At 48.7% G+C, this 15674-nt stretch overlaps 1 protein-coding gene across 1 annotated transcript in view; it reads right to left on the bottom strand.

Moving 5' to 3' along the window:
• Positions 1–15674, bottom strand: part of PSMB8 (proteasome 20S subunit beta 8) — a 70348-nt gene that overhangs the window by 2713 nt on the left and 51961 nt on the right. The window contains exons 3-4 of the mRNA XM_069241927.1: positions 9908–10019; positions 4427–4556 (exon numbers count right to left, since the gene is read on the bottom strand). Coding sequence (XP_069098028.1) covers positions 4427–4556; positions 9908–10019 — 242 coding nt within the window. The remainder of the gene's footprint in view (positions 1–4426; positions 4557–9907; positions 10020–15674) is intronic.

The raw sequence follows: 15674 nt of genomic DNA, 5'->3' as shown, positions 1-15674 counted from the left end.
GCCAGGATAGAACCTGAGTGTGGGGGCCCGGGGCCTAGGAAGGAAGAGAGACACGTTTCTGTACCAGGATAGAACCTGAGCGTGGGGCCTGGGGCCCTAAGAAGGAAGAGAGACGCGTGTCAGTGTCAGGATAGAAGCTGAGCATGGGGGCCTGGGGCACTAGGAAGGAAGAGAGACGTGTGTCAGTGCCAGGATAGAACCTGAGTGTGGGGGCCCGGGGCCTAGGAAGGAAGAGAGACACGTGTCTGTACCAGGATAGAACCTGAGCGTGGGGCCTGGGGCCCTAAGAAGGAAGAGAGACGCGTGTCAGTGTCAGGATAGAAGCTGAGCATGGGGGCCTGGGGCACTAGGAAGGAAGAGAGACGTGTGTCAGTGCCAGGATAGAACCTGAGTGTGGGGGCCCGGGGCCTAGGAAGGAAGAGAGACATGTGTCAGTACCAGGATAGAACCTGAGCGTGGGGGCCCGGGGCCCTAGGAAGGAAGAGAGATGTTTTTCAGTGCCAGGATAGAACCATAGCATGGTGGCCCGGGGCCCTAGGAAGGAAGAGAGATGTGTGTCAGTGCCAGGATAGAACCATAGCATGGTGGCCAGGGGCCCTAGGAAGGAAGAGAGACGTGTGTCAGTGCCAGGATAGAACCTGAGCGTGGGGGCCCAGGGCCCTAGGAAGGAAGAGAGACATGTGTCAGTTCCAGGATAGAACCTGAGCGTGGGGGCCCAGGGCCCTAGGAAGGAAGAGAGATGTGTGTCAGTGCCAGGATAGAACCTGATCGTGGGGGCCCAGGCCCCTAAGAAGGAAGAGAGAGGGGTGTCAGTGCCAGGACAGAACCTGAGCGTGGGGGCCCGGGGTCCTAAGAAGGAAGCAAGACGTGTGTCAGTGCCAGAATAGGGGCCCGGGCCCTAGGAAGGAAGAGAGACGTGTGTCAGTTCCAGGATAGAACCATAGCGTGGGAGCCCGGGCCCTAGGAAGGAAGAGAGATGTGTGTCAGTGCCAGGATAGAACCTGAGCGTGGGGTCCCGGGGCCCTAGGAAGGAAGGAGACAGATGTCAGTGCCAGGATAGAACCTGAGTGTGGGGGCCCGGGGCCTAGGAAGGAAGAGAGACGTGTGTCAGTACCAGGATAGAACCTGAGCGTGGGGGCCCGGGGCCCTAGGAAGGAAGAGAGATGTTTTTCAGTGCCAGGATAGAACCATAGCATGGTGGCCAGGGGCCCTAGGAAGGAAGAGAGACATGTGTCAGTTCCAGGATAGAACCTGAGCGTGGGGGCCTGGGGCCCTAGGAAGGAAGAGAGATGTGTGTCAGTGCCAGGACAGAACCTGAGCGTGGGGGCCCGGGACCCTAGGAAGGAAGAGAGACGTGTGTCAGTGCCAGGACAGAACCTGAGCTTGGGGGCCCGGGGCCCTAGGAAGGAAGAGAGACGTGTGTCAGTGCCAGGATAGAACCTGAGCTTGGGGCCTGGGGCCCTAGGAAGGAAGAGAGATGTGTGTCAGTGCCAGAATAGGGGCCCGGGCCCTAGGAAGGAAAAGAGACGCGTGTCAGTGCCAGGATAGAACCTGAGCGTGGGGGCCCGGGCCCTAAGAAGGAAGAGAGACACGTGTCAGTGTCAGGATAAAACCTGAGCGTGGGGGCCTGGGGCCCTAGGAAGGAAGAGAGACGTGTGTCAGTGCCAGGATAGAACCTGAGTGTGGGGCCCGGGGCCCAGGAAGGAAGAGTGACGTGTGTCGGTGCCAGGATAGAACCTGAGCATGGGGGCCTGGGGCCCTAAGAAGGAATAGGGACACGTGTCAGTGTGAGGATAAAACCTGAGCATGGGGGCCTGGGGCCCTAGGAAGGAAGAGAGACGCGTGTCAGTGCCAGGATAGAACCTGAGTGTGGGGCTCGGGGCCCAGGAAGGAAGAGTGACGTGTGTCAGTGCCAGGATACAACCTGAGCGTAGGAGCCCAGGGGCCCTAGGAAGGAAGAGAGACATATGTCAGTGCCAGCCCAGTGGTGAAAGGAGAGAGGTGGGTGTCAGTGGGAGGGTGGAGCCCCAGGCACAAGGTGAATGAGATGAACAGGTTATGGGACCACCAATGGTCCCCTGAACGAATTCGCTCCCCAGGGCAGGGCAATGAGACATGCAGGAGGCCTGTGGGTCTGAGACGATTAATGGTCATGGAATTTGCTTTAGCTAAAGACACATTTTTATTATTCAGTACCACTGGAAAGCTACCAGTGGCAGCAGCTGTGATAACTTCTTCAGGGGATGGCACATGCCAAGATGAGATGACCTCAGGAGTACCCCGAGAGGCATATGTACAGGTGAGTGCCACCCACTGGTATTATTCAGGTTTGGCCGGACGCCCATGTAGATCTCTCACAAACCATTCTTGAGGCACTATGACCTATACTGATGGGGAATTGGCGTAGGGCAGTGCCCAAGTCTTCTTGCTGTTCTGCCCTATGCCAATGTGAAAGGCAGGAGTGAACCGTATTTATGAGATACAGTGTATTCCTGTCCTTTCCCCCTCTGCTGGCTCCATTTCGCCAGCTTAGCGCCAACGCAGGCACCCTTGCACCAGGGTGCATGCAGGATTGTTTTTGTGCAGGAAGGGGCACCTTCCTGCACAAAAACAATTCAGAGAGGCGTTTCCCTCTTTCTATGTGTGCTGCAAAATGCAGTACACATGGAAAGACGAAAAATAAGGAGAAATACAATTATTTCTCCTTGTTAAGCATGCTCTGGGAGGCGTAAGGTTTTGGCGCATCCCCAGGTTTACAAGGTCTTGTAAATCTGGGACAGCGTAAAAAACCATGGGTGTTGCGTGGGAAAACCCACTGCAACGCCCATGGAGTGCTTCCCTAACGCACAGTAAGGCAACACGGCAACTGGTGCTGCCTTGCTTCACTCCATATGTAGGAGGCCATAAAACCCAAGCAAAGTGGCTGTGCGTCGCCTCAAAGATATGGGTGGGAGGCTTGCGCTGCCGAAGCGTCAAGAAAAGTGCTGCTCCTCTGGCGCAAGCCTCTCATAAATAAGCCGCTTTGTTTGTAACATGCCCAACATGCAGACCGCTCCCCTCAAAAGGAGTGTCCGTGAAGACCACGGCAGCTTGGAACTTCACGCCTGACTCCTTCGTCACTGAGCTGCAGAAGTGGCACTGAGTGCGCCCTACATATTCTATGGGCCTGCCTTCCTGTACGTCAGTGTACCATGGACGTTTGCCACACAAAGGTCCGCTGCTGTGTTTTCAATACTGATGCTGTGGTTGCTGGATCCCAAGGCCGAGCAGTCTTGATTCCACCTCATTCCTCTTTCATCTTCCACCAAAGGTTGGAGAAACTTCCATTAGTAGTTCAGGAGTATCATCCACGAGGTTAGAAAGAACCATATCTCCAATCTCTTAACGAATAAAGGGGGCAGAGGGATTTCGCCCGGCACTGGAACAGACCTCAGGTCCTCGGGCCATATGAGTGGTCGACACCCAGCTGGCGGACCCGTCATAAGAAGGCGGTGGGCCGAGCATGGTAGGAGCTTCTTGTGTGCCACTGCTAAGAGGGGAACTCAAAACTTCCTGAATATCTGTGATCAGTCTCTGTTCCCATTCCTGGTCCGAGCCAAGACTCTCTCAAACCTTTCTTCAGAGGAGAGCACTGGCCACAGGGACAACTCTTGTTTATATTAAAACAGAACCTTAACACGAAAGAACTTGTGTTTCTCAGAAGGGTGTAAGAAGATTCTGACGTTCCGTGCTATCACAAATATTACCTGCTCCACTTTCCTAGAGGTAAATACAATGCCTGTTCTTTAGCAAATAAATAGTTCCTACTGAGCTCTGAGTGTATTTTGTAATCACTGGTGTTACAGAGTACGCCTGTATTAACCCCACTACTACCCCCTAGAGTAAGCCTAGTGTGCGCACCTCTGGGGACTTTGGAGCATGTGGTTCAAAAAGGCAGTAACTTGGTTTTCCAAAAGGAGGGTAAGTCCACCTGAGGCCCAAGGACACCGGCGGTAAACAGCAGTACCCCCACAGACACCGTCCAGTACCCACGCACTGCCCCCGAACTCAAAGCAAAGGTCTCCCACTACTGTCAGCCATCTTCCTTATGGAAAATTACCCAGAGTGCACTGAGGTGTTGGTGAAAAAATAAAAAAATAGACTGATTACAAACTAAATAATGCAGTCCCAAGAAACTCATACTTCATTTTCATTTAGGTGCTGTGTGTAAAGCCAGATTCCAAGACATTCAGCATAAATAAAACTGGGCTGGGTGTTATTTAAACTTTCCTCACAAGCCTGCAGTTACGCTCTTCATGGGGTCTCTGCCTGGAGTATCCCTGTGTTTGTCCAGTGCCTGGATACCCTCACGGGTGACAAGAAGCGCTCTACAAATCTACTGATTGATCGACTGATTGATGGACAGTGGGGCTGATCCACCACCCACCTTTTTGTCCCAGCCGCAGACCATGCTGCCCATGGACAGCCCCATGCCCCGGTATTCACACATCATGTTGGACAGCAGCTTGGAGGCGGCGGAGACCGAGATCCTCTCCTTGTTCCGCAGTCGGTACAGCCTGAGACAGGAGAGAAGAAACAACCGGTCAGGGTGGAGTGGCAGAAACAGCCAGTAACAAGGCAGATGTTACAGCCTACTGCAGATGAAGCGAGGTACATACGGTCCTCAGTGCCTGATATATCTTTATATACATACATATATGCCAACTCAGCGTCTCGGGATGCTCTACACCATTAGTTATTAACCTGTGGTTCGGGGACCCCTGGGGTGTGCGAAGCCTAGTCAGGGGGTCCGCAACTGCTTAGAATATTAAAATGATATTAAGAGATGAATAAACCGTACATAAATAAAAAAGCAAAATGTTTGCTTCAAAATTTGTAAACATTCTTTAAATGTGAAGGAATTCGAACCTGAGGGGTAAAAATTAAGTTAGTGTCTTCAGACTGATTTATGGGAGATATGAAAGCTCATCAAACAGAATATTGTACGGTCGATGAGTAGCCTCGATTGAATTTAGAAAAGTTCAACCTTTCCATTAAAATTTTGATTTGTTTATATTGGTTTGTGATATAAATAAAATATTTCAACATTTGTATATTTCTTTGATGAATGCTTGTTTCTGTATTGTTCTTCGGTTCAAATTATCAAAACTGCTTAGGCTGGGGTCCCCATCTTCTAGTGATTACCCAGTGGTGGTCCCGAGGTTCCTGTAATGATTGAGTGGGGGTTCACAGCAATCAAAAGTTTAAGAACCACTGCTCTACACCAATGTTTATTCAAAGTAAATTTGAAAACTTCATAGTTTTGATGTGAGTGTAAATGATAGCCTAAGAGTAAGTTGACGTTTGTGTGCGCAAACCATGGTGGAGCAATTTCGGATACAATGTATCTACAGTGCCAGGGGCCCATGTTTGTAGACGGGGTTGGCTATTTTGTTACTCAAGATCGAAGAACATTGTCCTTGACCGAGGTTAATAGACTGACAGTGTTGTCCTGAAGAGATCCGTGGCTGAATTCCACTATGGTCGAAACGTCGGTATACCCTCAGCACTGTCATTTACCCTCGAGTCACAAGTACGATGCTTTCAGGCTGCACTGAGATCCTTCTGCACCTTGCACAGTCTGTACTGGACAACATATGCTGTATTATGATGTTTGAATAACACACACCATCTCTAATGGCGCTGGACCCAGTGGTACGCTGGATGTTATACTACGGTACCCCTATGAGAGTAACTGAACTGACTACAGATGTATTTGTTCTACCAAAGAATGAACGAGGCACTCAACGAGGTTGTGGGTCAAAGACCCTGGGAGTGAAGAGCTGTTAGGGTTCCATGGGCTCACATCATATGGGTTACAAGGCGCACTGGACCGCCCGATGGGGTCTGAGGTCACAGGCTGCAGGTGCTCCTGGAGTGATCTCCAAGGTCAGAGGTCATGTTCGGGAACAGGCAGTGGAAGGTTCCAGGGGGTCAGAGGGCATGGGCTGGAGCAGTATTGGACAGATTTGTTTATGGTCTAACATACGTATTGGCCAACTCAATGAATTGGAGGTCATGAGTGTGAAGACACTCTGCGCTGGCCAGTGGCACCTGAGGTAACAGAATGTTAAAGTAATCAGTTCAGTGCACTCAAAGATCATTGGCTGCAGTTCATGGGAGATATCTCACCGTTCTGTGGGGTAAGGATAATGATGGCAAAGAGTGAGTTCTTTTGGTCTCAAGAATGTGCAGAGTACAAACATTATTGGGTATCTCTGTGGAGGTCAGAGGTAATATGATGAGGAGTACTGAACCTATCTAGAGGCCTAGAGATCTGTGGTCAAAGAGGTACTGGACAGTACTCTCAGCCAGGAGTTGTGGTCAATAGAAGGCTCTTGCAGTTCTCTATAACAAGGGTTTATTGGCTAAACACAATATTTGACATCTCAGTGGGGTCCGAGGTCATGGACTGGAAGAGGTAATTGACAAATAAATGGGGTCATAGTTAAATAACATATGGGTATAAGGGAGTAATCAAGAACTCTCTAGGGGCAGAGGTCATGGGCTGGACTATATACTGGACTGCTCTGTGGGATCAGAGGTCATGAGTAGTAACAGATGGTGGATAGATGTGTGAGGACATAGATGATTGGGTTACAAATTATACTGGTCAACTCAGTGGGCTCCGAAGTCTTGGGGATGAGGTCTTAGATAGTTCTGTAAGGCTTGAAGACAGTAGATAGATCTGTAGTACTTGAAGACGTCAGATGGATCTGTAGGACTTGAACACATCAGATAGTTCTATAGGACTTGAAGACATTAAATAGTTCTGTAACACTTAAAGACATTGGATAGTTCTGTAGAACTTAAAGACATCGGAGAGTTCTTGACGACATTATATACTTCTGTAGGACTTGAAGATTTTAGATAGTTCTGTAGGACTTAAAGACATTAGATACTTCTGTAGGACTTGAATACATTAGATAGCTCTGTAGGACTTGAAAACCTTAGATACTTCTGTAGGACTTGAAGACGTTAGATAGTTCTGAAGGATTTAAACACACCAGATAGTCCTGTAGGACTTGAAGACATAAGATAGTTCCGTAGGACTTGAAGACGTTAGATAGTTATGTAGGACTTGAACACATCGGATAGTTCTGTAGGACTTGAAGACACAGATAATTATGTAGGACTTGAAGATGTCAGACAGTTCTGTAGACTTAAAGATGTCCGATAGTTTTGAGGGACTGGAAGGCATCAGACAGTGACTTGAAGATGTCAGATAGTTCTGTAGGACTTGAAGATGTCAGATATTTCTGTAGGACTTGAAGAGTTAGATAGCTTTGGGGGACTTGAAGAAGTTAGATAGCTCTGTAGGATTTGAAGACGTTAGATAGTTCTGTAGGACTTTAAGATGTCAGATAGTGCTGCAGGACATGAAGACGTTACATAGTTCTGTAGGACTTATAGGACTTGAAGATGTACGCTAGTTCTGTAGGAGTTGAAGACTTCCGCTAGTTCTGTAGGATTGAAGATATCAGATAATTCTTTAGGACTTAAAGATGTCAGATAAGTCTGTAGGACTTGAAGATGTCAGAAATTTCTGTAGGATTTGAAAACATCAGATAGTTCGGTAGGACTTGAAGACGTCAGACAGTTCTGTAGGACTTGAAGATGTCAGAGAGTTCTGTAGGATTTGAAGACGCTAGATAGTTCTGTAGGACTTGAAGACATTATATAGTTCTGTAGGACTTAAAGACATTAGATAGTTCTGTAGAACTTGAAGACATCAGATAGTTCTTGATGACATTAGATACTTCTGTAGGACTTGAAGACTTTATATACTTCTGTAGAACTTGAAGACGTTAGATAGTTCTGTAGGACTTGAAGACATTAGATACTTCTGTAGGACTTGAAGACATTAGATACTTATGTAGGACTTGAATACGTTAGATAGTTCTGTAGGACTTGAAATCATTAGATACTTCTGTAGGACTTGAAGAAGTTAGATAGTGCTGTAGGATTTGAACACATCAGATAGTCCTGTAGGACTTGAAGACAAAAGATAGTTCAGTAGGACTTGAAGACGTTAGATAGTTATGTAGGACTTGAACACATCAGATAGTTCTGTAGGACTTGAAGACACAGATAGTTCTGTAGGACTTGAAGACGTCAGGTAGTTCTGTAGACTTAAAGATGTCAGATAGTTCTGAGGGACTTGAAGATATCAGACAGTGACTTGAAGATGTCAGATATTTCTGTAGGACTTGAAGAGTTAGATAGCTTTGGGGGACTTAAAGAAGTTAGATAGCTCTGTAGGATTTGAAGACGTTAGATAGTTCTGTAGGACTTGAAGACGCTAGAGAGTTCTGTCGGACTATAAGATGTCAGATAGTACTGCAGGACTTGAAGACGTTACATAGTTCTGTAGGATATATAGGACTTGAAGACGTCCGCTAGTTCTGTAGAACTTGAAGATATCAGATAGTTCTGTAGGTCTTGAAGACATCAGATAATTCTGTAGGGCTTAAAGATGTCAGATAAGTCTGTAGGACTTGAAGACGTCAGATAGTTCTGTAGGACTTGGAGATGTCAGATTGTTCTGTAAGACTTGAAAATATCAGATAGTTCTGTAGAACTTGAAGACGTAAGACAGTTCTGTAGGACTTGAAGACGTCAGAGAGTTCTGTAGGACTTGAAGACGTCAGACAGTTCTGTAGGACTTGAATACGTTAGATAGTTCTGTAGAACTTGAAGACTTCAGACAGTTCTGTAGGACTTGAAGACGTCAGCTAGTTCTGTAGGATTTGAAGACATTGGATAGTTCTGTAGGACTTGAAAACATTATATAGCTCTGTAGAACTTAAAGACATGAGCTAGAGATGGTACTCGATAGCTCACAGTGGTCAGCGGCTCTGCTTTAAGGGATATCAGACCAGGTGGTGGGGCAGGGATCATGGGATAAAACAGGTATTGTATAGTAATAATTCATAGGCTACAAGTTATATTAGAAAACTGAATAAGGTCAGAGATCATGGGCTACAGGAGTATCGGGCAGTTCTATGGTGTCAAAGGACACGGGCAGGAGGTGTAAAAACGGGTGAATGGCCAGGGTGAAAAGATGTTGAAGGTTTGAAGTAAAAACATAGTGATAAAAATAGCATTATAGAAAAACTGAGGCATACATGTAGGACACTAATATTTACAATTATAAAATGGTAATTTGATTTTTTTAAACAATTGTTAATGGCATGTTTATGTTTTTTGCTAGTTTTTGAACATTTTGAAAAAATGAAAACTTTAAATATTTGAATACACTGGTATTACTGTATAAGGGTTTATATAAGTGTCAGAGTGAGGGGCGAGCTTTAAGTTATGTATTAATTATAACGGTTAGAGATAAAGTCAGTGATGGAGTTAAGATTGGAGAAGGGCTAGGATTCAGAATTACGGTGCGAACAGGGTTAGCCTGAGGCTTAGGATAAGGAATGGATTAAGGTTAGATTAATAAATTATGTAAGGGTTAGGGTAAATTCTGAGGTTTGGGCTGTGATTGACTATAAAGTTAGGGGGTCAGTGTAAGGGATAAATTGTAGTCAATTGCAGTCAGAGGTAACTTTAGACTTTTTTAACCACTACATTTGAATACTTCTAATTGATCTAAATGGAAATCATATCACTTCTGCTGGGACATTTGTAGCTCTCCATTTTTGTATTCTACAATTGTACAAGGGTCTTTATTACAAACAATGCTTGGGACAGGTTTATGCATATAGAAGCTTTAGGCTAGAAGCAGTAACGGGCACTTGAGGGATCAAAAAGATCACAGACTGAAATAGTTCTAGAAGTCACACGTGAAAGGATAAATTAGCAGACTTTATTGCGGTCAGAGGCGACCATGGCCCAGACTAGCTCCAAATCTTACCTGCATTCCTTGGCCAGTACGCGCTCCCAGAACTGGCAGTCGGCGGCGCTCCCAGACATGGTGCCCAGAAGGTAGGGGTTAATCTCGATAACCTTATTAAAGTGTATGGTGCCTGCAGAAGAGAGAAACAAGAGGGCCATGGAGCAGATGAGAGAGACCCGTGTGCATATGAGAGAAACAAGGCATCAGAGAGCAAAAACCGACAAGCAAGTGGCAGAAACAAGAGAGCACGTGGGAGAAACAAGGCAGCAGAAACAGGCAAGCAGGTGGGAGAAACAGGAGAGCAAGTGAGAGAAACAAGGCAACAGACAGCAGAAACAGCCAAGCAGGTGGAAGAAACAAAAGAGCATCTGGGAGAAACAAGGCAGCAGAGAGCAGAAACAGACAAGCAGGTGGAAGAAACAGAGCGTGTGGGAGAAACAAGACAATAGACGACAGAAAGAGACAAGCAGGTAGCAGAAACAAAAGAGCATGTGGGAGAAACAAGGCAGCAGACAGCAGAAACAGACAAGCAGGTGGAAGAAAAGGAGCATGTGGGAGAAACAAGACAGCAGAAACAGACAAGCAGGTGGCAGACACAAAAGAACATGTGGGAGAAACAAGGCGACAGAAACAGACAAGCAGTTTGAAGAAACAAGAGAGCATGCGGGAGAAACAAGGCAGCAGAAACAGGCAAGCAGATGGCAGAAACAAAAGAACACATGGGAGAAACAAAGCAGCAGAAACAGACAAGCAGATGGAAGAAACAAGAGAGCATGTGGGAGAAACAAGGCAGCAGACAGCAGAAACAGACAAGCAGGTGGAAGAAACAGGACAGCATGTAGGAGAAACAAGACAGCAGAACCAGACAAGCAGGTGGAAGAAACATGAGCGCAGGTGGGAGAAACAAGGCGGCAGACAGCAGAAACAGACAAGCAAGAGACAGAAGCAAAAGAGCATGTGGGAGAAATAAGGCAGCAGAGAGCAGAAGCAGACAAGCAGGTGGAAGAAAAGAGAGCATGTGGGAGAAACAAAGGGGTATATAAAAGAGACAGGCGCAGAGGGGGGTAGGCATGTGAGACAAGACAGTAGGCAGAGTAAGCAAGAGAACAGGTGGGAGATACAAGAATAAAGTCATGAAAAACAAGAGATTAGGCAGAAGAGACAAGAAAACAAGCAAGAGAAACAAGGGAGCAGATGAGGGAGTGAGGAGCACAGCCAGCAAACGCTAAGGTGACCGAGACAAGGTGGCAGATGGTAGAGAAAGAAAAGAAGGCAGGAGAAACAAGGGAGCAGACGTGGGAGAAAAGAGTATAGGCAGGAGAGTAAAGAGCAGCATTATCAGGGTATGCAAAATGCAGGTGTCAGGCTATAGGATATATCTATAGTGCGTGTCAAGGTATGCAATACTGGTACATATTGTGTCAGGGTACAGGATATATATTGTGTGTTATGGTAAAGGATATAGGTATATAGTGTGTCTGGATGAAGGTTACAGGTATAGTGTTTATCAGGGTATAGGACACAGATATAAAGGTATATAGTGTGTCTGGATATTGGATGCAGGTATATAGTCATATTATGTGAAAAGGTACAAGATATATTGTGTATCAGGGTATTGGACATAGCCATACTGCGTACGAGGGTGTGGGATATTAGTACATAAGTATTTTATATATACGCATATGGTTATACAGATATATTGTGTGTCTGAGTATGAAATATATGTATATTGTGTATCAAAGTACAGCACATAGGTATGGTCTGTGTGAAGTTATGGCACATGAGTATAGCAGTATTCTGTGTGTCAGGATATGAGTATATAGGTATGCTGTTTCTCAGGATATAGGTGTACTATGTGTTTGGGTATGTGATATAAGCATATTGTGTGCCAGGATCAGGATATAGGTATATTGTGTGCCTGAACACTGGTATATTGTGTATCAGGATACATAGAATATAAGTATATTGTATTTACTATGGTGCAGAGAGGGCAGAGGGCATGGAACGCGCACTAGGATATAAAGAGCACACTGTGGTGCAGAGAGCGCACAGAGAGCGCAGAGGGCATGGATTGTGCACTACGGTGCAGAGAGTGCAGGAGAGTGCAGAGAGCATGGAACATGCACTAGGATATAAAGAGCACACTGTGGTGCAGAGAGCGCACAGAGAGCACAGTGGGCATGGAACGCGCACTAGGATATAAAGAGCACACTGTGGTGCACGGAGAGCGCACAGAGAGCGCAGAGGGCATGGACTGTGCACTATGGTGCAGAGAGTGCAGGAGAGGGCAGAGGGCATGGAACGCGCACTAGGATATAAAGAGCACACTGTGGTGCAGAGAGCGCACAGAGAGCGCAGAGGGCATGGATTGTGCACTATGGTGCAGAGAGGGCAGAGGGCATGGAACGCGCACTAGGATATAAAGAGCACACTGTGGTGCACAGAGAGCGCAGAGGGCATGGACTGTGCACTATGGTGCAGAGAGTGCAGAAGAGGGCAGAGGGCATGGAACGCGCACTAGGATATAAAGAGCACACTGTGGTGCAGAGAGCGCAGAGGGCATGGAGTGTGCACTATGGTGCAGAGAGTGCAGGAGAGGGCAGAGGGCATGGAACGCGCACTAGGATATAAAGAGCACACTGGGGTACAGAGAGCGCACAGACAGCGCAGAGGGCATGGATTGTGCACTATGGTGCAGAGAGGGCAGAGGGCATGGAACGCGCACTAGGATATAAAGAGCACACTGTGGTGCAGAGAGCGCACAGAAAGCGCAGAGGGCATGGATTGTGCACTACGGTGCAGAGAGTGCAGGAGAGTGCAGAGAGCATGGAACATGCACTAGGATATAAAGAGCACACTGTGGTGCAGAGAGCGCACAGAGAGCACAGTGGGCATGGAACGCGCACTAGGATATAAAGAGCACATTGTGGTGCAGAGAGCGCACAGAGAGTGCAGAGGGCATGGATTGTGCACTATGGTGCAGAGAGTGCAGGAGAGGGCAGAGGGCATGGAACGCGCACTAGGATATAAAGAGCACACTGAGGTGCAGAGAGCGCACAGAGAGTGCAGAGGGCATGGATTGTGCACTATGGTGCAGAGAGTGCAGGAGAGGGCAGAGGGCATGGAACGCGCACTAGGATATAAAGAGCACACTGTGGTGCACGGAGAGCGCAGAGGGCATGGACTGTGCACTATGGTGCAGAGAGTGCAGGAGAGGGCAGAGGGCATGGAACACGCACTAGGATATAAAGAACACACTGTGGTGCAGAGAGCGCACACAGAGCGCAGAGGGCATGGATTGTGCACTATGGTGCAGAGAGTGCAGGAGAGGGCAGAGGGCATGGAACGCGCACTAGGATATAAAGAGCACACTGAGGTGCAGAGAGCGCACAGAGAGTGCAGAGGGCATGGATTGTGCACTATGGTGCAGAGAGTGCAGGAGAGGGCAGAGGGCATGGAACACGCACTAGGATATAAAGAGCACACTGAGGTGCAGAGAGCGCACAGAGAGCGCAGAGGGCATGGATTGTGCACTATGGTGCAGAGAGGGCAGAGGGCATGGAACGCGCACTAGGATATAAAGAGCACACTGTGGTGCAGAGAGCGCACACAGAGCGCAGAGGGCATGGATTGTGCACTATGGTGCAGAGAGGGCAGAGGGCATGGAACGCGCACTAGGATATAAAGAGCACACTGTGGTGCACAGAGCGCACAGAGAGCGCAGAGGGCATGGACTCTGCACTATGGTGCAGAGAGTGCAGAAGAGGGCAGAGGGCATGGAACGCGCACTAGGATATAAAGAGCACACTGAGGTGCAGAGAGCGCACAGAGAGTGCAGAGGGCATGGATTGTGCACTATGGTGCAGAGAGTGCAGGAGAGGGCAGAGGGCATGGAACGCGCACTAGGATATAAAGAGCACACTGTGGTGCAGAGAGCGCAGAGGGCATGGAGTGTGCACTATGGTGCAGAGAGTGCAGGAGAGGGCAGAGGGCATGGAACGCTCACTAGGATATAAAGAGCACACTGGGGTACAGAGAGCGCACAGACAGCGCAGAGGGCATGGATTGTGCACTATGGTGCAGAGAGGGCAGAGGGCATGGAACGCGCACTAGGATATAAAGAGCACACTGTGGTGCAGAGAGCGCAGAGGGCATGGAGTGTGCACTATGGTGCAGAGAGTGCAGGAGAGGGCAGAGGGCATGGAACGCGCACTAGGATATAAAGAGCACACTGGGGTACAGAGAGCGCACAGACAGCGCAGAGGGCATGGATTGTGCACTATGGTGCAGAGAGGGCAGAGGGCATGGAATGCGCACTAGGATATAAAGAGCACACTGTGGTGCAGAGAGCGCACACAGAGCGCAGAGGGCATGGATTGTGCACTATGGTACAGAGAGGGCAGAGGGCATGGAACGCGCACTAGGATATAAAGAGCACACTGTGGTGCACAGAGCGCACAGAGAGCGCAGAGGGCATGGACTGTGCACTATGGTGCAGAGAGTGCAGGAGAGGGCAGAGAGCATGGAACGCGCACTAGGATATAAAGAGCACACTGTGGTGCAGAGAGCGCACAGACAGCGCAGAGGGCATGGATTGTGCACTATGATGCAGAGAGGGCAGAAGAGGGCAGAGGGCATGGAACGCGCACTAGGATTTAAAGAGCACACTGTGGTGCACAGAGCGCAGAGGGCATGGAGTGTGCACTATGGTGCAGAGAGTGCAGGAGAGGGCAGAGGGCATGGAACGCGCACTAGGATATAAAGAGCACACTGGGGTACAGAGAGCGCACAGACAGCGCAGAGGGCATGGATTGTGCACTATGGTGCAGAGAGGGCAGAGGGCATGGAACGCGCACTAGGATATAAAGAGCACACTGTGGTGCAGAGAGCGCAGAGGGCATGGAGTGTGCACTATGGTGCAGAGAGTGCAGGAGAGGGCAGAGGGCATGGAACGCGCACTAGGATATAAAGAGCACACTGTGGTGCACAGAGAGCGCAGAGGGCATGGACTGTGCACTATGGTGCAGAGAGGGCAGAAGAGGGCAGAGGGCATGGAACGCGCACTAGGATATAAAGAGCACACTGTGGTGCACAGAGCGCAGAGGGCATGGAGTGTGCACTATGGTGCAGAGAGTGCAGGAGAGGGCAGAGGGCATGGAACGCGCACTAGGATATAAAGAGCACACTGGGGTACAGAGAGCGCACAGACAGCGCAGAGGGCATGGATTGTGCACTATGGTGCAGAGAGGGCAGAGGGCATGGAACGCGCACTAGGATATAAAGAGCACACTGTGGTGCAGAGAGCGCACACAGAGCGCAGAGGGCATGGATTGTGCACTATGGTGCAGAGAGGGCAGAGGGCATGGAACGCGCACTAGGATATAAAGAGCACACTGTGGTGCACAGAGCGCACAGAGGGCATGGACTGTGCACTATGGTGCAGAGAGTGCAGAAGAGGGCAGAGGGCATGGAACGCGCACTAGGATATAAAGAGCACACTGTGGTGCAGAGAGCGCACAGAGAGCGCAGAGGGCATGGATTGTGCACTACGGTGCAGGGAGTGCAGGAGAGTGCAGAGAGCATGGAACATGCACTAGGATATAAAGAGCACACTGTGGTGCAGAGAGCGCACAGAGAGCGCAGAGGGCATGGATTGTGCACTATGGTGCAGAGAGTGCAGAGGGCATGGAACGCGCACTAGGATATAAAGAGCACACTGTGGTGCAGAGAGCGCACAGAGAGCGCAGAGGGCATGGATTGTGCACTATGGTGCAGAGAGGGCAGA

Source organism: Pleurodeles waltl, chromosome 6 (genome assembly GCF_031143425.1).
Source record: "Pleurodeles waltl isolate 20211129_DDA chromosome 6, aPleWal1.hap1.20221129, whole genome shotgun sequence".
NCBI classification, from domain to species: domain Eukaryota; kingdom Metazoa; phylum Chordata; class Amphibia; order Caudata; family Salamandridae; genus Pleurodeles; species Pleurodeles waltl.
This window is presented reverse-complemented; position numbering and strand designations above follow the sequence as displayed.